At 52.7% G+C, this 27,851-nt stretch overlaps 2 protein-coding genes and 1 long non-coding RNA gene across 7 annotated transcripts in view; 1 reads left to right on the top strand and 2 right to left on the bottom strand.

Annotated features, from left to right (window-relative positions):
• Nucleotides 1–10,999, bottom strand: part of FAM107A (family with sequence similarity 107 member A) — an 85,629-nt gene extending 74,630 nt beyond the window's left edge. Inside the window, exon 1 of the mRNA XM_043885464.1 lies at nucleotides 10,432–10,999. Within this exon, the coding sequence (XP_043741399.1) occupies nucleotides 10,432–10,455 (24 nt within the window). The 5' untranslated portion in view covers nucleotides 10,456–10,999. The remainder of the gene's footprint in view (nucleotides 1–10,431) is intronic.
• Nucleotides 11,000–11,157: 158 nt separating this feature from the next.
• Nucleotides 11,158–15,396, top strand: LOC122682574. The gene is made up of 3 exons (XR_006337424.1): nucleotides 11,158–11,581; nucleotides 13,561–13,705; nucleotides 13,833–15,396. It is a non-coding gene; the product is annotated as an uncharacterized LOC122682574 (long non-coding RNA).
• Nucleotides 12,884–27,851, bottom strand: part of FAM3D (FAM3 metabolism regulating signaling molecule D) — a 43,031-nt gene continuing 28,063 nt past the window's right edge. For 4 of the 5 annotated variants that reach the window (XM_043885460.1, XM_043885457.1, XM_043885461.1 and 1 more), the window contains 4 exons: nucleotides 26,396–26,446; nucleotides 22,763–22,847; nucleotides 21,828–21,954; nucleotides 17,438–17,901 (listed from right to left, as the gene is read on the bottom strand). In XM_043885460.1, coding sequence (XP_043741395.1) covers nucleotides 17,815–17,901; nucleotides 21,828–21,954; nucleotides 22,763–22,847; nucleotides 26,396–26,446 — 350 coding nt within the window. In that variant the 3' untranslated portion in view covers nucleotides 17,438–17,814. Of the gene's footprint in view, nucleotides 13,145–15,312; nucleotides 15,413–17,437; nucleotides 17,902–21,827; nucleotides 21,955–22,762; nucleotides 22,848–26,395; nucleotides 26,447–27,851 lie in introns of those variants that run through there. The other variant, XR_006337423.1, reaches the window with a different exon arrangement.

The following is a 27,851-nucleotide window of genomic DNA, read 5'->3' as shown; positions in this document are numbered from 1 at the left end:
TAATAGCCAGTAGATGGGAACAACCCAAGTGTTCATCAACAGGCAAGTGGATTAAGGTGTGGCGTATATAGACACAATGGAGTACTTCTCAGCCTTAAAGAATGAAATTCAGCTATCTGTAGCAACATGAAAGGACCTAGAGAACACGATCCTTAGTGAAATAAGTCAGACGGATAAAAACAAAATGAAGATGTCACTTATACATCAAATCTAAAAAAATATATATATGTATATAGCAAAACAGACTCACAGATGTAGGAAACAGACCAGTGATTACCGGCGGGGGAAGGAGGGTGGGCCCTGGGCGACCCTCTGCAGGTCTGCAAGCCTTGTAGTTGCCCAGCCTCGAGAAAGAAGAAAGAGTCGGGAGATATTGATGGAGTCGTCAAGATGTGCCTTTGGGCTAACATTTCTGAAGCAAAAGGTCCCGGAGCAACATGCCAGCGTGTAAGGCAGGCAGGAGAGCAGACAGGTCATGACTGCCATCTTTGCTACTCGGGCAGAGGGCGGCTGCTATTTATAGACGAATGGACCAATAGGTTGGTTCATCAGTTACCAGGGAAACCAGCAGCTGGGGCATATCCCGCAGAGCCCCTTAGGTTAAGGAGCATCATGAGGGCAGGTGTTTCCTTTTAATAAACTAGCAGGTGGGGCCGTTCTGGGCTAAGGATTAGAACCATCATGAGCTGGGCAGAGGGCAAGCACGCTCCTGTGCATAGGGGATAGGTGAGGCAAAAACTGGCTGAGCAGGGGATGGACAGAGGGCAAGAGAACAGCCTCTGTGAGTGGCCTGACCACACGTGCGTGCTAAGTCACTTCACTTGTGTCCAACCCTTTGCAACACTATGGACTGCAGCCTACTGTACACTCCACCTCAAATACCCTGCCTGACCCTTACAATCTTGGTCCTCCGGGGTCAGGTATGTGGAGGTGTACTGCAACCAAATACAGTACTAACGCAAAACCAGATACAATACAAAACCAAATACAATACAAATGCAGAATGAATGCCATGCAGAGTTCAAGGGGAGGGCAGACTTTGGAGCCAGGCACTTACTGGGTCAATTTTCCCAAGTGCAGAGGAGGATGACAGCGGCATCTCACTGTAGATCCAGCAATCAAACCACTGTCTCCCAGCTGCTCAGACTAGGGGTGAAGTGGAAGGTGTTTACCAGGCACAATACAGGGAAGATCAAGACATTAAGGAATACAAGCAGTAGCAGCATGCTGAGGTAATCCCACCACTGCCGGTGGTTTTATCCTGGCCTACAGTTCCATGCCGCCTGTCCACCCTTGGGCCCCACAGCGGGTGACAGATACCAGAGGGGAGGGGTGTGGTAGGACACAGTGCATGCGTGCTGGGTTGGGTCCAACTCTTTTGTGACCCTATGGATTGTGGCCCGGCGGGTTCCTCTGTCCATGGAATTCTCCAGGCAATGGAGGGGATTGCCATTCCCTTCTCCAGGGCATCTTCCCGACCCAGGGATTGATCCTGGGTTCCCTGCATTGCAATCAGATTCTTTACCATCTGAGCTACCAGGAAAAGCCACAATTTGAATTTTCAATATTTTCTGGCAGCTGATAGTGAAGGCCTGTGTGAAGGGCTCCCTTTTCTAATCCTGTTGGTCAGTCTTTCAGGGCAGCCTGTAGTCTGTCTCCCTAGGTCAACCATGGTCCTGGGACTGGGTTGGGCTCTCTTCCATGTCCCAGGCCTGAGGCAGTGTCTGATTCAAAGTGGATGCTTAGGACATACCTGTGAAATGAAGGAGTGACCTTCCTGGATGGTAGCTATGGATTCATTGATTCTCCTTCCTAGGATATGTCCCCTAGCATCCAGACTGAGTGACGGGGAGGTTCCTGCCCTCATGGAGCTGATGTGGTGCTTGGGAAAGCCAGCTATGAAACAGTTAAAGAAGCAGCCAAGGGACTTCCCTGGTGGTCCAGTGGTTAGGAATCCATCTGCCAATGCAGAGGACATGGGTTCAATCCCTGATCTGGAAAGATCCTACATGCTTCTGGGCAACAAAGCCTCTGTGCCACAACTGCTGTAACCCGTGCGCCTAGAACCTGCACTCCACAAGGAAGAGTGGTTCCCTCTTGCTGCAACCAGAGGAAGCCTGCATGTACCAGCGAAGATCCAGGGCAGCCAAAAAAATTTCAAAAATAAAGAAATACTCAAGTAAGTTCTGCGAAGCAGCTGCAGGACTGGGGACCAAGATGGAGGTACTTTAGCTGGAGGGGTCAGGGGCGGCCTCTCTAAGCTGAAGCCTGAAGGAGCCGGTCGTGGAAACAGCCAGGCCAGAGCACACCATGGGGAGGGCACGGCAGAACAGAGGCTCTGAGGAGGGGAAGCTCTGGGCTTGTTGGGGGAAGCCGTGGACTCCAGGGTGGCTGGAGCAGAGTGAGTGTGAGCGTCTTAGGTGGCCAGGCAGGAGCAAGGGCAGAGGGCTCATCCCCTCTTCTCTATGGCTGTGATTTCCTTGTAACTGCTCTTCAAGGGTTTTACTCAGGAAGGTAGAGGGTCCGTTTCCAAATCAAAATGAAACTCTCTGGGAATCCCACGTGGGAAGCCATTGCCAAGAACAGAAGCCAGCATGAACTGCAGACCCCAGGAGCACAGCCAGGAGAGGATGAACGGGGTCACGGTTAGGGGCTGAATTGAATTGTATCCCCTAAAAGCTATGTTGAAACCCTAGCCCCTGTACCTGTGCACGTCACCTGAACTGCAAACAGGGTTTCTGATGATGTACTCAGTTACAATGAGGTCATGAGGGTGGGCTCTCAGCTGATATGACTGGTGCCCTTTTAAGAAGACAAGAGACGTAGACACACAATTCCATGGACAGAGGAGTCTGGTGGACCACAGTCCATGGGGTTGCAAAAAGTCAGACACAACTGAGCGTGCACGCACACACCCCGGGAGCAGAGAGAAAGGCAGAGAACAGGCTCTTCCCAGAGCCTTCAGAGAATCCCGGCTCTGCCGACACCCTGATTGCAGGCCTCCAGCCTCCAGTGCTGTGAGGGGATACACCTCTGCTGCTTTTAGCCACCCAGCCCTAGGGAACCAAGACGTCATTTCCCAGGGCCTGCTTGTGATCAGAATCTCTGTGGGACCTTCACTGATGCTGACCTGGTGGTGGGACTCCCCACAAACGTTCGCCCCCATCGTACACCCCAAAACTCAATGGACGTGAGTTTCAGCAAACGCTGGGAGATGGTGAAGGACAGGGAAGCCTGGTGTGCAGCAGTCCATGGGGTCGCAAGGAGTCGGACAATGACTGAGCGACTGAACAACACCCCAAAATGACTCCAAAGTGTTCCCAAGAGGGCACGTGCATAAGGACAACCCTGCAGGGAGGCCCCCTAAACAGCAGTCACCCCCTGGTCTCTGGCGGGGCCCCGCGGGTTCTGTTCGGGGGGTGACATTCCTGTGAGACACCCCAGGCCCCATCGTGACTTGCACCCTTGGGAGCAGGAAAACCAACACCAAGCCTGCCTCCCATGGCTTCCTCGGGGTGGCTTTGCTGGTTGTATTTACCCCTCTCAGATTTTAGATGAAGAAGCAAGGCTCCAGCCACTTGCCCACCCCCACCCCCCCAGGCCTGAGATCTGATCTCTCATTTGAACAAAGCCCCTCGTTCATGAGGGCTTAGGAGACACAGTGTTCCGAAAGCAGATCCCCGGGCCCCTGGCAAGGGAGCTGCTTTTGGGTTTCTGCCTTCTCAAAAGCCGGCTTTTGATTTGGCCCCTCCTGCCCCACCTCCGAGTTCTTTCATGATGGAAATTAAATTCCTCTGAACTTTAAGGCCCTTCTTCGGTGCCGCTCCCAGTGGGGCCAGAATCACCACCAGCTAGTAACTCGACCCACAAGATGAAGATTTATTCTGGCCGGAGATGCGGTTTCATCCTGATGCTCGAAAAAAGCAAGTCAACGAGAAGGTGGTCTGAGGAACCAGACGGATTTGGTTCAAGTCCCAGCTCCAGTACTTGACGGGTGCCTCCCTGAGTCCGGGTTTTTGCCCTGGTGAAATAGGGGCGTCGGTACCTTTGTGGTGAGGATTCTTAGCACATTCACAAGAAGACCGTTACCCCCTTCTCATCTCCCTGGCCCCTTCCCGGTCACCCCTGCTAGTCCTTCAGGTTTAGTAAAACATGCAGACCTAGTTAGGCAAATGCAGCTCTGGGACAGGCTTGCCCCTCCCCTTCTTACTCAGCCCCGAGTCCTGTGTGGGCATTTGAGACCCAGGCAGGGAAGGCGTCCTAGAAGAAGTGCCAGCTGGGCAGGCATCTTTCTTTCTCCTTCAACGTCGTTCCCTCCCAAGCTGGACTTCCAGCCACAAAGACGGACAGGAAAAGTTTGTCTTGGGAAAGGTGGTTGAAGGGCTTTAAGGGACAGCATTGCATCATTATATAGAGCAATACTCTTGCCTCTGGGCAGACTTAACTAGCACCCGGGTACAAGGCCCCACTGGCAGATGTGGGATGGATTCCCACCCCAATGAACCCAGGCACTCATCGCTTCTGTGCAGTGCCCGACCTGAACCCAGCCTGGGAAGCCAAGAGCAGCAGAGAATGACAGCTTCATTAGGTGGCCTTAGGGCCCTTAGGAAAATGGTGCCCTTTCTCTGCTTCCAAAGGTCATTCCACCTGCCTTCAAAAGCCCCTTTTAGCCGCTCAGAGCGGCACATCCATGGTGTCACTCATCCATGATGTGGGCATGGCATCGTCTGCCTTGCAGGGCTGGGAGGATGAAGGGAAGCCTGTGAAAGCCCCGAGCGCGGTGGCTGGCAGGGTCAGTGCTCAGAAACTGCTCTGCCCCCTCCTCCTCGTCTGCCCTCACACCTTGTGATGAACGTCTGCTGGGGTACAGTCAGAATTCAACACTCGCCTGGTCCAAGAACAGTCACAACAGTAGGTGGGCAGGCGCTGGGCCTGGAGCTCAGAGACGGGCTGGATGTGCGGGCCGCCGTCGGGAGGGCCTTCCAGGCATCAGCCGCTGGCGTGAGTGAAGCCCGGGAGGAGTCGGGGCTCAGCCAGGAGCAGGTCTCTGCTTTGTTGGGGGTGAGGAAGGGGTTTCCCCATGGGCTCCTGACAACCTTCTCCTCTTGGCCTGGAGCCCCCCATTCTCAGAGTCCTCTGGGAGCCTGGTGGTAAACTTTCCCCTCAGAGAAGCGGTCTGAGGTGGTGGGCAGAGTAGCGGGGGGTAGGTTGGCGCAGATGGCGAGGGGCTCCTAACGCAGCCCTCAGGCCCGGCTCAGTTGTGGGCTGGCGAGTGGAACCCTTCCTTGGGCCTGGGCTGGGAGCCCCATCCATCACGATGGGGATAACTCTTCAGGGAGTCAGCGGGGCGGTGCCAGATGGGTGCCTTTTGGGCTCTGTAAGAACAAACACTCCCTTCCAGGCTGTTTATCAAAATTACCCATCTCTCCCAATTTTTTTCCCTTCTGTTTCAGCCACGGAAACGTTCTTCTAATGAAGATGAATGCAAAACAATGAGCGTCTTGGCAAACATCAACAGAGTTGTTCACGGAAGTGAAAAAGCCGGGTGGTGCTGAGTTCGGAGGAATGTTTTAGAGAATGCTGTGTCCATGCCCTCAAGTGCTGTCTGAGGTCCGTGGGAGTTGCTTTTCCTGGACCCTTTCTACCCAAGGACCTGCAACCTCACTGTCACAAGAACTTAAAGCAAGGCTCCACACAGGACATTGTTGTCTGCACTCATCTCTCTAAAATTAACGTACGCCAGGACCGTGGCGGTCCTGTGGCCTTAGGGCCCAGGAGAACGGTCATAGGTGGCCTTAGGGCCCAGGAAAACGGTCACAGATGGTCTTAGGGCACAGGAAAACAGTGCCCACCAGGTCCATGCCAGGACCCTGGTGGTCCAGTGGTTAAGAATCCACCTGCCAATTCAGGGGACATGGGTTCGATCCTTGGTTGGGGAACTAAGATCCCACGTGCTGTGGGGCAATACCTAAGCCCGTGAGCCACAACTACTGATCCTGCGCTCTAGAGTCCACAAGACGCAACTACTGAAGCCCACATGCCTCACAGCTGTGCCTCCGCAACAAGTGAAGCCAGGAGAAGCCAGCACATCACAACTAGAGAAAGCCTGTGCATAGCAGCAAAGAGCCTGTGCACCACTTCAAGGACCCATTGCGGCCAAAAATAAAAAATGAAGAAAATCAGCACACACCCAGCTGGCCAATATTTCCAGCTTCTGGAATGTTCCAAACAGAAACACTGCTTCCGTGTATTGAAAGTGCCTTCATTTGATCCTCTGCAAAAATCCTGAGTGTGGCCTGGGTACCCGCTTTGCAGATTACAACATGCTGAGTTCAAGGGAAGTTCAGAACTTGCCCGGGATGAGTAGGGGCAACAATGTCTGCTTTTTGACTCTTGGTCCAGCATGCTTTCTGCCTCCCCCTTGAACTTTTCAATTTCTTTCCATTCTCTCTGTTCATACCATGGTCAGAGATACCACCACCTCTCCCACGCGGGTGGCAGGCATATTATGACTGAATGCCCAGCATCCATCTTACTCTCTCCTGTTGAGTTTTGGGGGGTGACATTGGGGGACTGATCTCCAGCCCCAAGGGGTCTCTGGTTGGCCTCAACCAGTCCCATGGGCCTGCTTCTATCCTTTGCCAGCACCAGGTTCAGGATTCCAGGTGAAGCCAATGCCCTTGGTATTCCCCAGGGGATAAGGGCTGCTTTAGGGATGGCATGTGACTTAATTGTTCCCAATGAAATTTAAGGGAACCTTGCTTGCATGTTTCTAGGAAATGCCCTGGAGACATTACTGAGCCATTGGACCTCCACTTAGGGAACCCAATAAATTTTCTTATTGTTTAGACCAGCTGGTTTTGGGTTTTCCCTTCCTCGAAGCAGATGGCATTCTAAGTGAAATCCAATTTATGAGAATTTCAGCAGCTGACTCCAACCTGGAGTCCTCACACTTGGTGCCCTCACTGCAGCTGGAGATGGTCCCGACAAGTCCGACCGGTCAGCCCCATCTTTATCGTCACACGTGCTGTTCCCACCATCATTATTTGCCTGCCTGTCCATCTCCCCAACTCACAGAGACGGCTGTGAAGGCAGGAACCATCCCTTTCTATCCCTGGCTCAGTTCCTGGCACAGGGAAGCAGGTGCAAGTATTCTTAGTCACTCAGTCATGTCCAACTACTTGTGACCCCACGGACTGTAGCCTGCCAGGCCCCCCTGTCCATGGGATTCTGCAGGCAAGAATACTGGAATGGGTAGCCATTCCCTTCTTCAGGGGATCTTCCTGACCCACGGATCGAATCCAGGTCTCCTGCACTGGCAGGAGGATTCTTTACCACTGAGCTCGCAGGGAAGCCACAGGGGAGCAGGTACCCAGTCACTATTTTGCTGGGGGAGGCGCGGGCGGGAGAGATGAAGATGTGGTGGATGGAGCTTGGTACCCCGACAGTGCACTTTGTGGGCAGGAGTCATCTCCAAGGGGCAGCTCCGTCCTCCCTTCCTGGTGCTGGGGAAGGAGCTGCAGGCACTACAGAAATGCCCTGGCCCTGGCTGCATGGCCCTGGGAAGTCCTTCCCTTCTCTGACCTCAGTCTTCCCAGCTGTTCAGTGAGGGGGGACTGGACCGCATCACCGAGGCTTTTCCAGAGTTGTTATGATTAAACTGGGGGCAGGGTATGGAATGCCTCTGAGGATAGCAGGGTGCATTTCATGGGACAAGCCCATCGGAGAGTAAATGCATAGGTGACAGGAATTACTTTCCACACAGCAGGCCTGTTGCACATCACACAGAGGCCAGTGGGGTGTTGCCTCTGGAAGGAGGGAGGTGGGCCTGGGGGAGGTCTGGTGAGGTGGTCTACCGATGGGGGAGCCTGGGCTTGAGGCTCGCTCACAGCCTACGCTCCAGCCTGGCTCACCACTGACCAGCGGGGGAAGGTGCAGTTGCTGGGTGTCAACTTTTATGCCTGCTGTTGGCCGTATTGCTGATGCCCTTGCTGGCTCAAGGGAAGCTTGGTGAGGCTCAGAAGAGGACGCAGGCACGGGAGGATCTGATTCAGGGAGAGACTGAGCGCCCGTTTTGTTCCAGGCATGGGATCATCTGGGTTTTAGGACAATCTGAGGAGGGTCTTTTATCCTTTGTTTACTAAGGTAGAATCAGAGAGGTGCAGTGACTTGCCGAAGGTCACAGAGGATGTGGAGGAACTGACTCAGACCTCAGGCCTCTGACTGTGTAGCCCATGTTCCCAATCACTGTGCCCTGCTGCCTTCTCCCTGGAGGGCTTTCCCCTGGGGTGGGGAAGGGGCTGGGTCCAAGGATAGGTGTGACTTTCAATCTGGGGGCAAGTTCTGACTGACCCGTTAGGCTGCGTTGAGGATTCTGAAGCTGTCTGAACTCAGTGGGAAAGGGTGTGGGGATCCATTGTGATGTCTGCCGCAGAGTGGGAACAGGGAGAGGCAGACCATGAGCTATATTTCGTCCTTCCTGGGACAGACCTTATTAGGGTCATTTTTAGGCCTGGGAACCTGGCTTCCATGATGACTTCCTGCCTCAAGTTCAGCACCGATAGGATCCAGAGGGGAGGAGCGGAAAGAGTGTTTCTGAAAGAAGGGATCGGCTGGGGCTGGGGCCAGGGCTAGGGCAGCTCTGGGACTCCAGAAGCTGTGTCTCATCACCTTCCTGCCCTGACTGCAGGTGACCCATACTGACGCCTACAGGCAGGAGTCAGCCTTGCAATGGGAAGCGAGGCCAGCACTAGGAGGCCTGGCGGCTCAGATGGTAAAGAATCGGCCTCTCGGGATGGGGAATACATGTAAATCCATGGCTGATTCATGTCAATGTATGGCAAAAACCACTACAATACTGTAAAGTAACTAGCCTCCAACTAATAAAAATAAATGGGGAAGAAAAAAAAAAAAGAATCGGCCTGCAATGCAGGAGATCTGGGTTCAGTCCCTGAGTCGGGAAGATCGCCTAGAGGAGGGCACAGCAACCCACTCCATTATTCTTGCCTGGAGAATCCACATGGACAGAGGAGCCTGGTGGGCTACAGTCCATGGGGTTGCAAAGAGTCGGACACAGCTTAGCATGCATGCAGGGGTTATCTAGCCCAACACTCCTATTTTGCAAATGGAGAAACTAAGGACCAGAGTTCTTCCTCCACAGGTCCATGATGTACTCTTCTTTAAATTTGAAAAGTGTGGGATGGGCTGGGTTGGCAGAAAGTTTGCAGTTAAGCAGAAGGGGTTCAAAATCCTGCCCTCTTCCACAATGGCTAAGAAGTCACACTTGGCCTCTGAACCTCACTTCCTTGCCTTTAATACAATAGATCATCACAGCTGGGTGAGGATTAGCATCTCTGTGTATGGGGCCCTCTGGGGGTCAGGAAGCTGATAAGCACTTTACCGGCAGCATCTCAGGGAACCCCCCAGAGACGGGCACCCACCCCACTTCCCAGATGAGGACTGGGATGCAGAGGGTGGGGTTCCTCACCACAGGAAGTGGGTGGAGGATCTGGGACCTGGCAACCTGACCACATTGCTGGTGGGCAGTCCTGGTATGGCTGTGAGAGTGTGCCAAAATTCCCCCAAGAAGTGTGAAAAGGCTCAGACTCCCAGCCCCTCCTCAGAGACTCTGACCCAGGAGCTCTGGGTGAGGCCTGAGATAGTGACAGGTTAACAAGCCCCCTCCCACACCTTCCCCCGCCCCCATGTTTAAAGCCAACACAAGGGGTGTACAGACCTCTTTTGCAGAAACACCACCCTGGCTGTGCTATCTACAACACTCCCTCCCCCCACCCCATGGAGACCCCAGACTTAGAAGGATAATAGATGGATGGACAATATGGATAGATGGATAATAATATGAAGACAAATCTACCAACAACAGGCCATAGTTTGTATATAGCCCACTATGTGCCAGGCACTCTTTCAAACACTTTGCATGTTGTAATTCTTTTAATCCCTACCACAAGCCTGGGAGGTAGTGACTACTAATGTCCCCATTTCACAGATGCGGAAATGAGCTACCAAGAGCTTCAATAACTTGCCCTTGGCCCTACCTCTGGTGATAACTGGCTAGCCCAGTTAGTTACAATGGTGGTTATTGTTTTCTTGCCCTGCCGTCACCTCTGCCAGGCTCCCCTGGTGCTGGGGTGGGGGTTTCGGGGAGCGGTCAGGGAACCTGGAGGCAGGACAGGAAGGGGTGTGTGTGTGTATAAGACCAGGGAGCCTGAGAGGCCAGGCGGCTCCAGGTCTGATTCAGAGATGGAGAGATTGGACGCAGGCCTTGCCCTGAGCCCCAGCCAGGATTCTACATGAAATCTTAGCGCTGAGCTCAAGGAGGGGGCCGATCTGCAGTGTGTGAGGGACCCCACCTGGCGGGCACAGCCTCCCTCCCCGCGTCCAGGGCATCTGCAGGACCCTGGGGGTGCCTACCTTCTTCCCCTGGGCAGCTCCCATGGCACAAAGCAGGCACCGGGCTTGGCTGGGCCCGGGGCCAGGCCGGGGGGTCCTCCCCTCGGTGTTATTTCAGGATCCGGGGCCCGAGGGGTGCCCTGGGCCAGGGGCCCCCGTCCTCCTGCGGCTCATTCTCCTCGGGCACAAAGGCGGCTTTCACGGCTGCTCCTAAGCCGGCTGCTCCTCAGACAGGCTTAGGGTGATTGATCCTGACGGAGGGGCCTGCTGTCCCCAGGCAGCCGCGGCCCTCCTGGGGTCCCGATGGTTCCTCACCTTCCGCACTCCTGCCCCTCCCAGGGAGGAGCAGAGCAGTCCTCTCCCCACCAGAGCAGGCAGCTGGGGTGTAGCAGGTGACCTCTGGCAGCCCGGAGGGCAGGGCTTGACCATTAAGCCGGCAGACAGGCCCGGCAGGGATCGGGAGGGTCTGTGTGGGAATGTGACCCTGAGGCTGTTTCAGCCTGTTAAGAACAGATCTGAGAAGGCACTCGGGGCTGGGGTTCTCCGGAGCAGAGATGCCCAGAGCAGAATGCTTCATTCACCAGAGCAGCAGTCCAAGCCGGGCGGCCGGTTTGGGCTCAGGCCAGGAAAATATCTGGAGGCCGGATTCCAGGCTGGGGGCCAAGGCCTCAGTGTCGCCCAGCAGCCACCGTCCTCCTCATTTCCACCCCCTCCCTGCTGCTTGTCACCGGCCTGGGCAAGATTAAGGCTGGGGTCACCTTGGCCTGGAGTCCAGCTCTTTTCCTCACATGACTTGACCTCTGAGCCCTGGGTTGTTCACGTGTGTGTGTGTGTGTGTGTGTGTGTGTGTGTGTGAGTTGGTGGTGGGGTGGTCATAACCACAGCTCACAGGGGGTGCTGCTCTGAGGGCTGGAAGGGAAGGTGTGTGCAGCCGAAGCCATTGTCCTGTTAAAGCTTAAACGTCATTCCCTGCTTCATAATCTTCCTCTCGACCAAACTGGGATGACAGCGGTCCCACATCCCACAGGGCTGTGGGGATGAAATGAGGTAATTCACATAAAGCTCTGACACAGGTTTCGACGACAGCAATTGTCCACGGAATTTAGATGCTGCTGTTACTCCGCTGTTACTAATACCGATGATCGACCCGCTGCCCGCTGGCAAGTCCCAGGTAAGCAGTTTGATTCAGCACAGCATCCTTTCCCAAGAGCTGGCTGGGTGGGGAAACCCCGGTGGCCTTCCCTTTCCTCCGGCACAGAGCCTGGCACAGTGATGGTTTGTGACATGGATGACGTATGAAAAGGCAGCTGGTGGTGAAGGGTGCAGGATTAGGTGCTCTAGACTCGGCTTTGCCCATAGAATGGAATCCCCTGTGGTCCACAGGTCTGATTCAGCAAGTCTGCTTGCCTCTGGGACCTCACCTGCCGCACCCTCCTCTCCCTGACAGTTCCTGCTCGGACGCCTTTTATTCTCACCTCAGCACCTTTGGTCTTGCTGCCTGAAATGTTTCCCATCTCTCTCCCTTGAATTCATTTCTTTTGTTTTTAAAATCTTGGCATGATTCTTTACTCTCTATCTTTTAGGCTCAATTATCCCTGCCTCAGAGAAGCCTTCCCAGACTTCCTGTGGCCTTCAGAGCTCTCTGTTTAGTATTTATTACAGCACTTGTCGGAAACTGTGTTTATTGCTTGTCATCCCTACCTGAATGGCGTCTCACGGAGACTGGGACTGGTCTGTCTTCTCCCTCAGTTCACTCCCCTGCATCTGGAATAGTGCTCGGCATGCCGCAGTCACTGAGGACATATTGGCGGCTCCTCGGTCCGTGGGATTTTTCAGGCAACAATACTGGAGTGGGTTTTCATTTCCTTCTCCAGGGGATCTTCCTGACCCAGGGATTGAACCGGGGTCTCCCACATTGCAGGCAGACTCTTCACCATCTGAGCTACCAGGGAAGCCCATACATTGGTGGAGGGGATAAATAAATGGTGCAGGATTCGATGAAAAAGTCTTAAGTATGTAGAGTGCTTAACGCGGCCCTAACTCATCGCAAGTGCTCCCTGCAAGTGCTCCCTGCGTGGCAATTATCAATGCTGCTGTTATTGTTGTATTTCCCCCAGCACCTCTGCCCCCTCCCGCCAAGCAAAAGTGTGGCTTCTTTCCTCTGCTGCTTCTCCTGGGTTCAGCCCCTGCCTTTTCTCCCTGTCCCAGTCACAGTAGGGGTACAGCTTCTGATTTCCCGCAGTAAGAACACCCACAAAACTGGAAAGAGCGGTGACTAGACTGGCCGTCAGCCCCAGCAGTACAAGTGCCATCAGTCAACCCTGAAGACCAAACTCTGTTGGCAGCCATCCCATATTTATCCACTGGCTTGGCTCTTGGTGACATGGGAAGGGAGAAAAAGGAATTTTACACATTTATTAATTTTTCCCCACCTGTTTGGAGTCTTGCTGAAATAGGGCTTATGAGCCACACTGAAAGCTGGCTTGACTGGATGCCTCGATTGACTGGATGTCTGAAGCCTCGCTGCTGGCAGGACAGGGGTCTGAAAACCAGCCTTTGGACCCTGTACCTTGGGCAGGAGGAATGGGGATGGTGGTCCCTGCATGGGTGATGCTTGAAATACACAAGTGGTTTGTGGAACAACAGCTGGTGGTGGAGGGTCAGGACTAGCCAGATCCAGCTTGGCCTGGTCTCACCGTGTGGCCTGGGCACAATGCTTACCTTCTTCCTTCATCTGCAAAAAGCAGATAAACATCTGCTCCTTCCTGGCCCACAGCCTTGTGGAAAGAAGCAGGGCCTGCAGTACGCGGCAGGGCTCTGAACAGAGGAGTTCCAGGTCTCCCAAGCCCAGCCCCCTCCATCTCTCCCAGAGAATGGCGGTAGATGCTGAGACCTCTGGCAATTTTCAGAAGTCTTCAGAGGCATGCATGAGGAGGAGGAAGGGAGAGGGAGTCAAGACGGAAAGGTAAAGGGGGATAGAAAACAGTAGTAGTTTCAGAGTAGTTTTAGGGCAAGTTTTTCTGAAAGAGTATGTTTCCTGTAGTGATGGGGATAAACCGGGATGCCAATCTTTATTCTGAGGCTCTCGGCTGTGTGACTTTGGACAAGTTACTTGACCCCTCTGAGCCTCATTTTCTGTATGCATAACAGGAATAATGAGGATCCCCATCCCAGGCGGCTATGAGGATGAACTGAGGTAACTCATGTAAAATTCTGTGCAGAGCCCATTTGGATGACAGCCAAGTCTCCAGAGAAGTTAGGGACTGCTGTTGTGATGTGCCTCTTAATAGTGGTGGTAAGTCCACTGCCCACTGGCAAGTCCCAGGGGACCAGTCTATTAAGCACCAGCCTTTCCCAAGACCTGGATGAACATACCATCCTTCCCTTTCTATCTTGGGCTGCCACCTACTGGTGAGGACTAGAATTACAGCTACTGGAAAGACCTCTCTGTGACTTGGGGAACACCCGCTCCGCTCATGGCCCCATCCTCACTTCTGGGAGACAGCACTGGCACGCTGGTGGGAAGGATGAAGGGAAATGCAAACCCCAGATTCTGAGGTCATGAGTTCCTTGCAGGGATTCCTGAAGACTTGTCACCCCGATGATGAGAGAGTGAGTTCCCGAGTCTTGTCCATTTTATTTCCCAAATACCCCTGAGACTGGTCCCTTTCCCCCATCCTGTCTCTGGCCAGGCCACCACCCACTCTCCCCGGATGACACAGCAGCTTCCTCACTGACCCTCTTGCCTCCACTCCCTTCTCCATACAACAGCCAGGAGGAATGTCTTAAAAACTGCAAATCCGATCATGCCAGCCTCAGCTTAAATCTCTCAGTGTATCCCCACAGCTCCTGGACAGAGTCTGAGGCCCTTCGCCTAGCCCACAAGGCCCCCTCGCCCCGTCCACTCAGCGCTTGGCACCCTCTCTGTGCCCCTTGCGGGCCTCCTTTATACTCCTGCCTCGCCCGGCACACGCCGCTTTCCCCTCGTGGCCTGGTGAACTCCGGCACGTTCCCAGGGCTCGGTGCGTGCTGCCTCCTCCAGGATGCCTTCCCTGACCCTACAGCTTTCCCTCAACATAGTCCTCATCAAGCCGCATTGCATCTTCATCTGTGACCACCTGGACTACGAGCAGGAACGTGCCTCGTTTCCTTCATTGGGGGGTCCCCGGTAGACACCCAGTTTCTGACACATAGAAGGTGAGTGAGGGAGCTGACCCTCAGGAGGGTAGTAGACTCAGTGTTATAGACTCAGCTCTCGATGGCTGGTTTTTTGGATTCTCTATCCTGCCCCAGTCTTGACCTGACCTGGGGGTCCCTACAGTGACCACAATGCCCTGAAGATGACGTGGGGAGTCTGATGGGTGGTTTGTGACGCCAGCCCCAGCGAGGCCCAGCGTGGCTTCAAGAAGTGGCGTTTAAGGAAAATTCGTCCAGACAGGGTGGTCTTGGCTCCTAGTCCAGGCCTGCGCTCAGCCCTACCCGCTGGCCATGCCCACCGCCTCTCCTAGGGGAGGGACCAAAGTCCCTCAGAAGCCAACTTTGGGATACGACTTCATGCCAGCGATTTATGAAGGACTGGAGGACGGGGCAGGATGGGGAAGAGGAAGGAACTGAGCGAAGGGATGATTTCAGGCAAAGTCCCAGCTTTAACTCGAGCCCACAGGGGACTCTGGGGGATGCGTGCGTTACCCCTCATGGTGGTCCCGCCCCAAGACCAGGGAGTCATCAGCTATGGACCAGCCCGGGCTCATGTGAACGCTGGCACTTCCTGGCCTCTCTTCTTTGCACTCGGGAGCAAAGAAGGTTTGCGTAGCCCCGGGGCAGTTCTCTAAAGGAGAGTGCAGACCGACCAGCCAGTCTGAGCACAAGCTGGGACAGGGGGTGGGGGGGTGGGGCACCGACCTTCACGCTGTGCCGCCTCTCCAAGCTCCCCATCTCCAGGAGACCCTTCCTCAATTCTCTGATTCGTCCTGTTGGCGTTTTCTCAGTCTTCTTTGAAGCGCTGTGCAAATGCAGTTTCCAGAAAAGCACCATAACCAGGTGGTCCTTTTTAACGCGCGGCCCCTGCCGAGAACGCTGCCTTCCTTCCTGGCTATGGCCTCCCTTTAGCAGTCTTATTCGTCCTCGTTTAATTTTATGAGATATTTTTGCTTGTCTTAAAAAAAAAAAAAATCCCCCAAAATACCATACACAAGAGTAGTGTATGGTAATAATGCAAACTGCCTGCACCCTCATCCCCAGAGGGCCTGTCTGGCCAGATGTTTCCCCAAACATCGTACATACGTATGTTCTTCTTTGACTTCTGGTGATATGGCTACTTTATCATATTTAGTGCCCACAAGCCCCTGAGAGACTGATGCCCTTTGCCCCCATTTCTCAAAGGAGAACTCTGGCCCAGAGGTGACATGACCTGCTCGTCCAGATAGAGGGTGGCAGAGCCAGCACGCAGGGCTGGGCCTGGCCTTTCTGACCAGCCACCCTGCCTGCGGCGGCTAGCCACCCATGACAGGGAGTCAGCTAAGAGAGGCTGAGGGGCTTGGGCAGGGTCCAGGGCCTTCAGAAGCACGCCCCCCACCCCCCTGCCCCAAGATTGACCCATTGGTCCTGGGGGGTAAGGACAGAAGGGTACGGGGGGTGCAGCATGTCAGGTGTGGGGAGAGGGCCTTCCACTTGGAACAAAAAGGGAGGAATGGGGCAAATTTGTTTGCTTGCTCCCATTGCTGCCAGCGTTATGTGGATGTGCAGGGGGTCGGGTGGGGCCGGCAAACTTCCCCTGAGAGTGAGCTGCCATGCCTGGGGAAGAGGCATGGGGCTGCGGCATCGGCAGGGTGGCCGGCCAGGCGCCTTCTGACTTCCTCAGCCAGGCCTGCTCACTGCCGTCTTACCAGGCTCTGATCACTGATCTTGACCTCATGCAACTGCAGCCCCCGCCCCCACCTGCCAAGGCCCCTGGTGAAGGCTCCCAGACACCGTCCTCCTCTACCCCAGGCCCTCTCGGCCCTTCGGAAGCCCTGTCTGTCCCCAGAACTCGGTAACTGTGAGCCCCACACCCGTGGAGTGCACAGGACTTCAGCTTCTGCTGTCCCACCGCTCGGGGAGTCTGCGCTTGGGGCCTGGGCGTCCTCTCCATGAGCCTTGCGCTCTCCCTGGTACAGGCTTCAGGAGCCCAAGGGCCAGTGCTTTCTGCCCCCATGCCTCCTCCCAGGCTTTGGTCTGTCCCTCCCCGGCCCTTCTCAGAGACCCCAGGCAGGGTCTCACCACCATATCCCTCAGGCTTTTCCACTTCAGTGGCCTCCCGTGGTTGGTATTGACATCTCTTGGCTAAGGACTCTCTGCAAAGCCAAGATGGCTGCTCTCCCCCACGGAGGGCAGACTAGACTGTGCCCAGGACTTTCATAACACCAGCAGCCCATGGGAGCCGCTGTGTAAGCACCCCAGCTCCCTCACCTCTCCTGAGATCTCTGAGGTGCGTGTTGGACGCCAATTCCTAGGGGTTCCCCTGGGATTAAGTTTCACCACGCACAGCGGCAGCAGAGTCGACAACACACCCCTGCTGGGCTGCCTTCTCTTCCCTGTCTTACTTCCCTGCCCTTTATGGCTGTTTTCCAGAGCCCCTTCCCAGATAAACAACCTGTACTTGAAATCCCCACATGGAGACAGCCAGGATGTCTTCCCCGAAGCCTTCCAGTCTGGCTGTTCCTCCCAGCCTTTCTCAGATCTCCCCGCGTCCTCCCCTTCACCAGCTCTAGATTTTCTGCAGCTCTCATTCAAATAGCAGTGGAAGACTGTGTCCGCTGTGTCTGGCCCTCCGGCCCTCTCTGCTCCTGTGGGTATTACACCTCATGCTGGGAACCAAGAATGCGTTCATATCTAAATGAGATCCCTATAAAACCAGCCTCCTTTCCAGCTGCCTAACCAGGGGCTTGACATCATTGCTGACCTGTGGGAACATGGGGCTGAGCAAACCCTGTCTGGACCCTTCCCACCCCCGGGGAAGTGCTGCACAGCAAAGGGGCGGGAAATTTGGTTTGAAATCACCAAAAATAAAGTTTAATTGTGCTCAGGTGCAGGCAGTCTGTCCTGTCCTTCCCCCGGGAGCGACGGTCAGCGGTCCCCTAGGGAAAGCACACCTGTTCTCTCCACAGACAGCCAGCTCCGGAAGGACCAGTGCACGCTGGCCAGCTCCGGAGAGGATGCGTCTACCCAGGGAAGGTTTTGTTTCCAGCAGAGGAAGCCGGCAGAGTACTGGAGGGCCCTCAGTGCTTTCCATGTCCCACGGCTGCTCCCACTTCTCCTCTGCTGTCTGTCAGCTCCTGCCCGTCCGACTCGCAGTGATCCTGGGCTCCGATCCCTAGGTCAGGCAGGAGCAGCCTCGGGCCCCAGGCAGGAAGGGCCGCAGCCACCCTATATCTTTCGGGGCACGCAGCCCTCCAGCTCCAGCAGCTCTGGCCAGCCGTCGTATTTGTTTGTTTCTGGGTTGTTCTTTAAGAACTAGAGAGACAGAAGAAAGAGAGAGAGAGACTGACTGTGTTAGGACTCAGCCTGCATTTGCCTTGTGTTTTAAAACCTAAATGGCTTCATTTCATCCTCACTACTGCCCCATGGGGGGTGGGGGAGGGCGGGATATTTCTAGCCCATTTCACAAACAGGTTAACTGAGGCTGGTGGAGGACAACTTGCCCAAGGTTTCAGAGTCTAGTCACTGCTTGTCATGCCCTGGAGGGTGGGGCGGGTGGCAACAAGCATTGGGGAAGTGGTGCTTGAAGAGCTTCAGCCCCGCCAGGACATCCCAAACGACAATAATAATAATTATAATAATAACAACTAACCCCTAACACAAACTTAGAGAAAATCTAAAAAGCAAACAAGGCAAATTCCCGAATTAAGTAAGATATATTTATATGATAGAATATATATTCATGCATCGTGAATAGACTTTTTTTTTCATTTTTCTGCCTTTAAAATTCTCATTATCAATAAATCAATACTGAATAAAAAATAATACTAACCAAAATTAAAATAACAACCACAAGAATAAAAAGAAGCAACTTAGCTGCAAACTATTATATATATGATGGATAAACAACAAGGTTTTACTCTATAGCCCAGGGAACTATAGTCAGTATTTTGTAATAAGCCATAATGGAAAAGCATATGAAAAATAATATATGTATATATGTTTAACTTTGATGAATCACTTTGATGTACAGTGGAAACGAATACAACATTGTAAATCTATTCTTCAATTTAAACAAAAAAGAAGCATTCTAGCAATTCATGAATGCCTGTTCTATGTCAGGCAGAAAGCACTTTATGCAATTAATCCTCACAGTAGCCTAAGAAGTGCCCACTGTTATCATCCCAGCTCACAGATGGGAAAACTGAGGCACAGAGGACCAAAGTCACTGCCTGTAGTTACCCAGCTAGCAAGTGGTGGAACCACTGTGTAATATTAATTAATATTAAAAAGAAATGTGTAAAGAGAATACATCAGTTAAGATTATGTTTAAAATGAACCTACTTAGAGCATAGGGAGTTTGACTCAGGGCTCTGGGGGGACCTAAATGGAAAGGAAATCCAAAAGAGAGAGGATGTATGTACACATATAGCTGATTCACTGCTGTACAGTGGAAAGTAACACAACACTGTAAGGCAATTATACTCCAATAAAAGTTTTTTTTAAAACAAGAGATTATTTTTAAAATGCTCAGGCTTTCATCAAGCATAGTAGAAAAGCTTTTGTATACATACATACAAATAGACATTACTTTGCCAACAAAGGTCCTTCTAGTCAAGGCTATGGTTTTTCCAGTGGTCATGTATGGATGAGAGAGTTGGACTGTGAAGAAAGCTGAGCACTGAAAAATGGATGTTTTTGAACTGTGGTGTTGGAGAAGACTGTTGAGAGTCCCTTGGACTGCAAGGAGATCCAACCAGTCCATCCTAAGGGAGATCAGTCCTGGGTGTTCATTGGAAGGACTGATGCTGAAGCTGGAACTCCAATACTTTGGCCACCTCATGCAAAGAGTTGACTCATTGGAAAAGACCCTGATGCTGGGAGGGATTGGGGGCAGGAGGAGAAGGGGACGACAGAGGATGAGATGGCTGGATGGCATCACCGACTCGATGGGCATGAGTTTGAGTAAACTCTGGGAGTTGGTGATGGACAGGGAGGCCTGGCGTGCTGCGATTCATGGGGTCGCAAAGAGGCGGACAAGACTGAGCGACTGAACTGACTGACTGACTGATACAAATAGTATGTATAATATACAATCTTAGAAAACTTAATGAATTTTTGCCTAAGAAATTTATGATATTTTGACTCTATTTGTTTGACTCAGTATGACTAGAATGCTAGATTTTTAATTAAAAAATAGGTATGCAACAAGCAACAAAGATTTACCATATAGCTCAGGGAACTATGGTCAGTATCTTATAATAACCTATAATGGAAAAATAATCTGGAAAATAATATATGTGCATATGTATAACTGAATCGGCTTGCTGTACCTGGAACACTATACTTCCACAAAATATATATATTATGAAATTAAAAAAATAAAAAACATAAAATGCTCAGGCTTAATTTGTGGAAGAAAGATGTAAATGATAAAAATCTCCCAGTGGGATAACTATGGCTAACTAACCTTTAGGAAGAAAAAATAAACTGTAGATGCGGCTTCTCCAAAACCCAGCTTTTCATGTGTGAGAACAAAGGACAGGATGCTTTTAATCAGTTTGGGGTCTTCGGTTCATATTTGGGTGTTGGGTTGCAGCGAGCTGATCACAGAAACCAGGGAAAAGGTGGTGCTGACTTTACTCACGTGCTTCCCCTTTGCTGTAACTGGCCTAGTTTTGCTGGGTCTGCAATCTGCGCTTTACAGAGGAACAGCGCCTCGTCAAGCCTCTACCTAGGGAGTCCTGCCTCGGCACCGCCCACAGGGGCACTCTGAAGCCCCTGCCCCCGGAGGGTGAAGCTACTTTAAACTATTCCTTCTTTTTTTAAATAAGTAATTTATGACTACCTGAATACGTTCTCTTGGAAACACACACACAGACCAGGCCATTAGGCATGACCCCTAGCCGCCCACTTTGGCTCAGCCCTTTCCCCGCCCGCCTCCCGGGAGCTCCGCACTTGGCGGCTCGACTCCGCCCCTTCTCTGCCGCCCGCAGCCCCGCCCCGTCCAGGCCTCCTTCCGACGCGGGCCGCTTCCACAGTGCTGTCTGCACAGCCAGGGAGGCCGTTCTGAAAGTATCGGGACAGGAAGGCCTTGCGGAGGCTGCAGACCTGGATGAGACATACGTCCCTATCACAGAGAAAGCCGGTTAAAACGTCTCCAGGGCTCTGGATCCCCGTCTGTGAGATGTGATGCATGATCACTGTCAGGCTAAATAAGACCCTGCAGGTCACTTGCTCAGCCGTGTCTGCACAGAGCAAGCACTTGCTGAATACTAGGCTTTCTTATTATCCATCTGATCTGGTCACTCTCCCGCTTAAGCCTACCATGGCTCCCCGTTGCCTTCAGGCCAGCGTTTGCGTTCCTCAGTGGGCCCATATGCCTGACCCTTGGCTTCCTGTCTTGGGTCCTGGCAAAGCTGAATGTTCTCACCACCAGAGACTGGCCAGCTTCATGCTGGGGAGGCCTGGCCAGTTCTCCCAGGTTTTGGAATTGCTCTGAGCTGGGGATGCACAGATGACCGCATGGTGGGGACAAGCTGCAGCATTTCCTTGGGGTCCCCAACCCTCCACTGACTTCCCCTTCCTCCAGCGAGTGCACCTCAAGCCCCACCCTGGGTGCCTCCCAGGTGCCCTCTGCTTGGGTCGCCCCCTGGGTCCTGACTGTGGAGCTCAGATCACGGGTCTGTCCTGACACCTCCACATACTCATGCGGGGGCCTCCTTGTGTCTCCTTCTTTGTGCAAGCTCACCCTCTCCACAGGGAACTTAGAAGGGAACCTGGGGCTCCCCTGGCCAAACCTGCCCCCTTACAGGTGGGGAGGAGGGGCTTGCAGTGGGGATCAGAAGATAGGCATCCACTCTCTGCTCTGGACTCCCCCTTCCCCCATCACATCACACGAGCTTCATCTCCACATTCCTTTCCCTTTCCTCCATGCCTGAATTTCCTTTCATCCCCCCCCACCCACCCCCTTTCCCTTCTCCTTTTTGGTACTTATCTACTTATCTATGTGTTTATACGGGACCCAGCTCCTTGCACAATGGCCAAGGCTGCTTCCTACTGGAGAAGGAGCCAGTCGGTCCACCCTGACCTCTGGGGTGGACGACAGCTGGGTGGCCCTCCTCACACTGACCCGTGTGTTCTTCGCAAGCCACCCCAGCCTTTCTCTGTCCGTCCTTGGCATCGTCCCCTTTACCCCCCATTCCCCCTTCACTGGGACAAGGAGGCTGCCAGGAACTCACCTGCTCAAAGGGGCTTTTACTCTTGAAGTTTTGGGCCCCTAAGAAGACCCAGCTGTCCCGGAAGCCCAGTTGCATCACGTGGGTGCTGCCCAAGTTGGAGAAGAGCTCCCTGATTTCTTTGTTCATCCTGCAGGGGACCAGATAGGACGGTGAGGAGGGATGGGAGAAGGGGAGCCTCTCCTGGGCTCCCCTCCACCCCACCTCCAGTGTGGGTGGCAGTGAGGAGCTCTGAGTGGGGAGCAGCCAGGACACCCCTTCGAACGCCACCCTGCAAGGCTGGAGAGGAGTTAAAATGGTCCTGCTTTTGCTTACAAATATAATGCAGGTTCACTGGGAAATACGGAACTTCACAAAGTAACTAAAAATGATTTACAGTCTCACCTGCCCTTGACATAATCACTGTAAAATTTCATTATATCCCCTTCATGTTTTTTTTCCTCATGCACTGTGGGATTATACCAACTCTTTCGTAACCTGATTTTTTAAAAATTAATGCTAAAGAGTGAACATTCTTCCAGATCCTTAAATATTTTCTACATCACCATTTCTTTCTTTTTTAAAAATTTTTTTACATCATCATTTCTGAGGCAGTATTTTCTCTTTTATGTCTATATAATAATACATTCTACGTTGCCATACATCATGATTTCTGTCACCAGTTGGCTATTAACCAGACAGGGTGGCCAGTTTTTTTTTTTTTTTAATTGATGTATTTTAATTGGCCAGTTTTTCACTGTTGTGACGACTGTCATGAATCCCCAAGAACATCCCTTTGTGCGCCTGTCTGGTTGGTTCCTTAGGAGAAGTTGCCAGAAGCTGGAGCCTCAGGATAGCAGGAGAGGGCTTGCATGCAGTAAGTGTTCGATTCACTTTTCCCCCTTGTCTGTGCGTCCCTGGCATCGTCAGGGACGGTGCAGGCAGAGGTTCCCACTTACTTGGTCCCTGGGTCATCGTAGGAGGCCACCAGCACCAGCATCTGCTCTGAAATTTCTTTAAGGAATTTTGCCAGGAGGCTAGCATCTGGGGGGGAGAAACGAAAAACGAGGTGCTGGTCATTTAGGGGAAAGATGGATGGCTATCCTCATCTTCTCCTTTAGCCCTAATGATCCTGGAGGGTCCGGGTGGCCGGACGCTGAGCTCACCTGCAGAGAGTGAGGGCACCCTCGTTCAGCTGGCCTGGGGCGGGCTCTGGATATTGAGTGTTTCCCGAGCAATTCTGAGCTGCAGCTGAGGTAAGAGCCTTTAGCGGTCTACACCCCACCCCCTAGGTTCTGAGCACAGTCCTCTCCCAGGGCTCTGGGCTCTTTGCACACTGCCGGCTGCCGCCCTCTACACTGTTTCAGATGCACCCAGCTTGTCCGTGCTGACTTAGCGGGTGCACCTACTGGGCAACTCGGGTCACAGAGAGAACAACTCTCCAGCTTAGGTCAAGCAGCACGTCTCCCTTTGCATCTCCAATGCACGCCCGCTCTTGCGAGATCTCTGGAGTGAACAGAGAGCAGGTCTAGGCACAGCACCTGGGCAGGTATCAGCATGCAGTTTGCTTCAGTGACAGATAACTTTTTTCTGTTGTGCTTATGTTTATGGTCACCTTCCCTGCATAAAAAATGATAATGGCTTTCAACTTAGGGCAGTGATATAATTTCCTTTTAAGATCTATTTATTTAGGTTAAAAAAAAAAAGAGAGTGAGCTGATTTAAATGAACATACTGAGAGTGCAAACAGTACTCTGGATACAGCGTCACTTATGCAGAGGGCTCTTGAAGGCAGAGGAAGGACAGGCAAGAGTGGCCTGGTGCGCAAAGCCGGGGCTACGTCTGTCAAACGAGGATGATTAATAGCCCTGCTCAGAGCATATTTGTAAAGGTCAAAGGTGACGATGACTCTGGGCTTACAGTAAGTGCATTATAATAGAGGTACAATTACTAGCAGGATTGACTACATGATCTTTCGGGTCCAGTGCAAAATGAAAATGTGGACCTTTTGTTGAAAAAATTATTAATCATTTCAAGACAGTGAAGGCAGAGCATGGAATCAAGTTTCTTCTAAGCAAGAGGCCCTGTGTGACCACCCTGCTCACAGGCTCCGTGCCCAGGAAGCTGCCCTGATTCTTATTAATTCTGTGGGGATCCCTTGAATTCAGAGGCAAAGTCAAGTCCCCCAAGCAAGCCCAGCCGCCAACTTGCTCTGTAACATGGAGGCCTCCAGTCAATGACCATGGCGGCCCTTCGACTCTGAGATGAAAGTGGGAGCTCTGAAAGAAACACTCATTTGTTTGAGCTGTCACCAGATATCAAAATCTGGCTCTTGTCTGGGAGGAACAGCAGATGTTTGGAAGAATGAAGCGTGCCTTCTGATAACTATCTTCTCACTCTGAAAAGCCATCATATCTCTCTTTTTTTCTTTTGGCCTCCTGTGGGAAGGGGTGACTTGCTCTCAAAAGGCTTGTTTCTGGTTCCCCATCAGTTATGGTTCAGTTCAGTTCGGTCGCTCAGTTGTGTCCGACTCTTTGTGACCCCATGAACCGCAGCACACCAGGCCTCCCTGTCCATCACCAACTCCCAGAGTTTACCCAAACCCATGTCCATTGAGTTGGTGATGCCATCTAACCATCTCATCCTCTGTCGTCCTCTTCTCTTCCTGCCCCCAATCCCTCCCAGCATCAGGGTCTTTTCAAATGAGTCAGCTCTTCGCATCAGGTGGCCAAAGTATTGGAGTTTCAGATTTAGCATTAATCCTTCCAATGAACACCCAGGACTGATCTCCTTTAGGATGGACAGGTTGGACCTCCTTGCAGTCCAAGGGACTCTCAAGAGTTTTCTCCCACCACAGCTCAAAAGCATCAATTCTTTGCCGGCTTTCCTTATAGTCCACATCTCATATCCATACATGACTTATGGTTACATCCATGTTTATAATAAGGCACTATAAAACTTGATTTATCCTTTTATTTTTTTCCCTCTCCATTTTAACATATGACTGTCTTGCTTCTGAATGACAGTGATGGAATGAGGGGGCGGGGGGTGAAGCCCCTCTGGGTCCCTCCCCCTGATTATTGCAGAGTATCATTTAATTCTCACATCCATCTCATGAAGTAGTCTCTATGGTGACCCCTATTTTTTAGATGACAAAACTGACGTTCAAGAGATGTCACCCGCCTCGGGTCTCACAGCCTGAAATCTCTGAATCCAGAAGCTGGACCTTTTCCATAACCTGGCCCTGGCTACCCTGAATATCTGCAAGACCCTGGACAGAGAACAAAGGAAGGTCCCTGCCCTCAGGCTATGGCCTGCCCCACGCTCTTCTCACCCGTCTCCCACTCCAGCCTGCACCGGGGGGGCGGGGCTTGGCATGCTTGCATATGGACAGCCCACCCTGCCTGCCCACGCTCTGAAACTGCCACCCTCCCCTCCAGCAGCCGTCACCCTGGGCCACCCTCAGTCTTACGGGCATGTCTGCAGAGTGGCGGCACCTGGAATGGGAGTGAATGGGCCCTGATGCGGGTTCCAGGGGGCACACCCTCTGGCCCAGCAGGCCCTATCTGTGAGATGGGACTTGGCTGGAAGATGGCCATGGTGGGGAGCCCAGAGCCTATGGCATGGGTCCCCACTTCTGTCCCTAAGGATGCTGCCACTGGTCGCCTTCCAAACACCATCTGCCGTCACTTCTGGGCATCAGACGTCCCCTTCCCACATTTCAGCCCCTGCTCTGCATGCAGAGCCGAGAGGGCTTCCTGCTCTCCCCTGCTTGGTGACGGCTCCCCTCTTGGACTCATGTATTTAGGGGGGTGCAGCGAGGCAGGTTCTCCCTGGAGATGGAGGCAGAGATGGGAGACTGAGGATAGAAGAAATCAGCTGACGAGAGCAGCAGGGCCTCCGCTCTGTGAGGAGCTTCCGGGCTGGGCGATCTTAGGCTCAGCACGTTGATGCCCGAGCTGAGCTGGCCCTGTGATTGCGGGGACAGGGAGGGACAGGAGGCCGAGCTCAGTTCATCTGTCCTGGTAGAAACCAGTCCTCGCGGGGCCCAGACCTCTGTTGTCTGTAAGGAGCTACCCTGCATACATGCGCCCTGGCCTCCCACTGCCAGCACCAGCGTTTCTTGGCCTGAAGGTCTTCTCTGGCTCCAGATCCTCCTTTGTGCCCTGAGGCAGGCCAGAAGCCTTCCCTGAGAAGAACCAAGGAACAGGGGTAGGAGCACCCCAGCTCTCTCGCCCCTCAGAGCATCTCTGAGGCACCAGCTCCAGCAGTGGTCCCTGGCTGGGTAACTCCGGTACTGGCTGTACTTCCTTTCCCCGGTTCACTCCCCCACTCCCTACTGCCGGCCCCTGAGAGTACCTCCTCACTTCCTGGTCTTAGGATCTGCATCCAGGAGAGCCCAATGAGCCAGTAGTAAGGGGTTTCATAGGCAGCGGGATGGCCCTCCACGAACCCCCCAATCTCCGCCCTTTCTGCTGCTGTCTGGTTGTGTCTCTGAAAATAGGAGCCAAGCTTCCTGGCACATGGGTGGCCTCCCTGCCACAGGCAGCAGCTCAGCCCACCCTCGACTTCAGGGCCAACAGAGAGGCCTACCTCCAGAGTACATGTCGAAACATTTCTGCTTCAGCACCACTCCTGTAGTTCCTAAGGGATAAGAGAGCACAGTTATTTGCTGTAACGTGTCATTCTGCCTGTCATCGTGTGGAAAATGGCTACTTTTTAGTCTCAGGTCTAAAAATAGGATAGAATAATAGTGGAACAAAATTAGGTCTTGCAGAAATACATGCAGGACTAAATTAATGAAAGTGAAAGTCGCTCAGTCGTGTCTGACTCTTTGTGACCCCATGAACTATATACAGTCCATGGAATTCTCAAGGCCAGAATACTGGAGTGGGTAGCTGTTTCCTTCTCCAGGGGATCTTGCCAACACAGGGATCCAACCCAGGTTCTCCCACATTGCAGGGGGATTCTTCACCAGCTGAGCCACAAGGGAAGCCCAAGAATACTGGAGTGGGTAGCCTATCCCTTCTCCAGCGGATCTTCTTGACCCAGGATTTGAACCAGGGTCTCTTGCGTTGCAGGCGGATTCTTTACCAGCTGAGCTGTCAGGGAAGCCCTAGGACTGACTTAGGTGCCCCGTAACCACGGGCTGACCTGAGAGGTAGGAGCACAGTGGTGACGGTCTCTGCAACTGAACTGAACCCAACCGATCTAGACTGACGTTCTGCCTTGCCACTTCCTAATGCAGGATTTAGCATTTGACCTGAATTTTTGCATTGGTACTGTGGGATGTGGGGACTAAATGAGATGTATTTAAAATATGAGTATGCAAGATAAATCTTACCTGCAAAAGTGTAACTAAGAAAATACAGTCGTCATCATTATTATTCTCACCTAAACTAGGAAGCCTGCAGTGTGAGTCCTCTGACTCTTGAAGGCAAAGGGCTTTGCAGCGGGCTGACCTGTGCTCAGGGTCCTGAGTGCAGTGACCCAGATTGCCTTTGTGGGCTTTGCAAACGGTCCAAATTCTACAGGAAATCAGGTGTTCCGGAGGAACATGCAATTCTAACCTTTGGCCACTAGATGGGGGTGTTGCAGAGGGGATGGCAGCTCTATCCTCCCCGTCACTGCCTTCTCCCTCTAATTCTGTTTGCGGATTTGATAAAAGGGTGGCGACAGGGGCCTGAGTAGTGGCAGATCTTCTGCCGGGTAGGGGCAGGCTCTCACTGTAGTTCCTCCTGAATTCTTGGAGCCACTAGTGTCCCAGTCCCTCCTGGCACTTCACCTGGGGCTCTTGGAAGGGAGTCTGTGAAATTGCTTTTGTGACCCTGGACATTTATGAATTTTTCTGGAACTAGGGGAAGGAGGTGTAGTTTGGGTAGTTTCTCAAAGAATCCCTGCCGTCTAAAAGAGAACCACTATCTTTAGCAATTCTTTGGTTGTCTTAGCTCGATGAGACCCCAGAGGCCCTGAGAATGGTGTGTTAGATTTTCCACAGCTGGCCGGCAGGGGGCGCTGCACACGTGCTTGGAGACATTTCTAGTCTGCT

The sequence above is a fragment of the Cervus elaphus genome, chromosome 24, assembly GCF_910594005.1.
Source record: "Cervus elaphus chromosome 24, mCerEla1.1, whole genome shotgun sequence".
Lineage (NCBI taxonomy): Eukaryota > Metazoa > Chordata > Mammalia > Artiodactyla > Cervidae > Cervus > Cervus elaphus.
The sequence above is the reverse complement of the archived record's forward strand: the minus strand, read 5'-3'. Positions and strand labels throughout refer to the sequence as shown.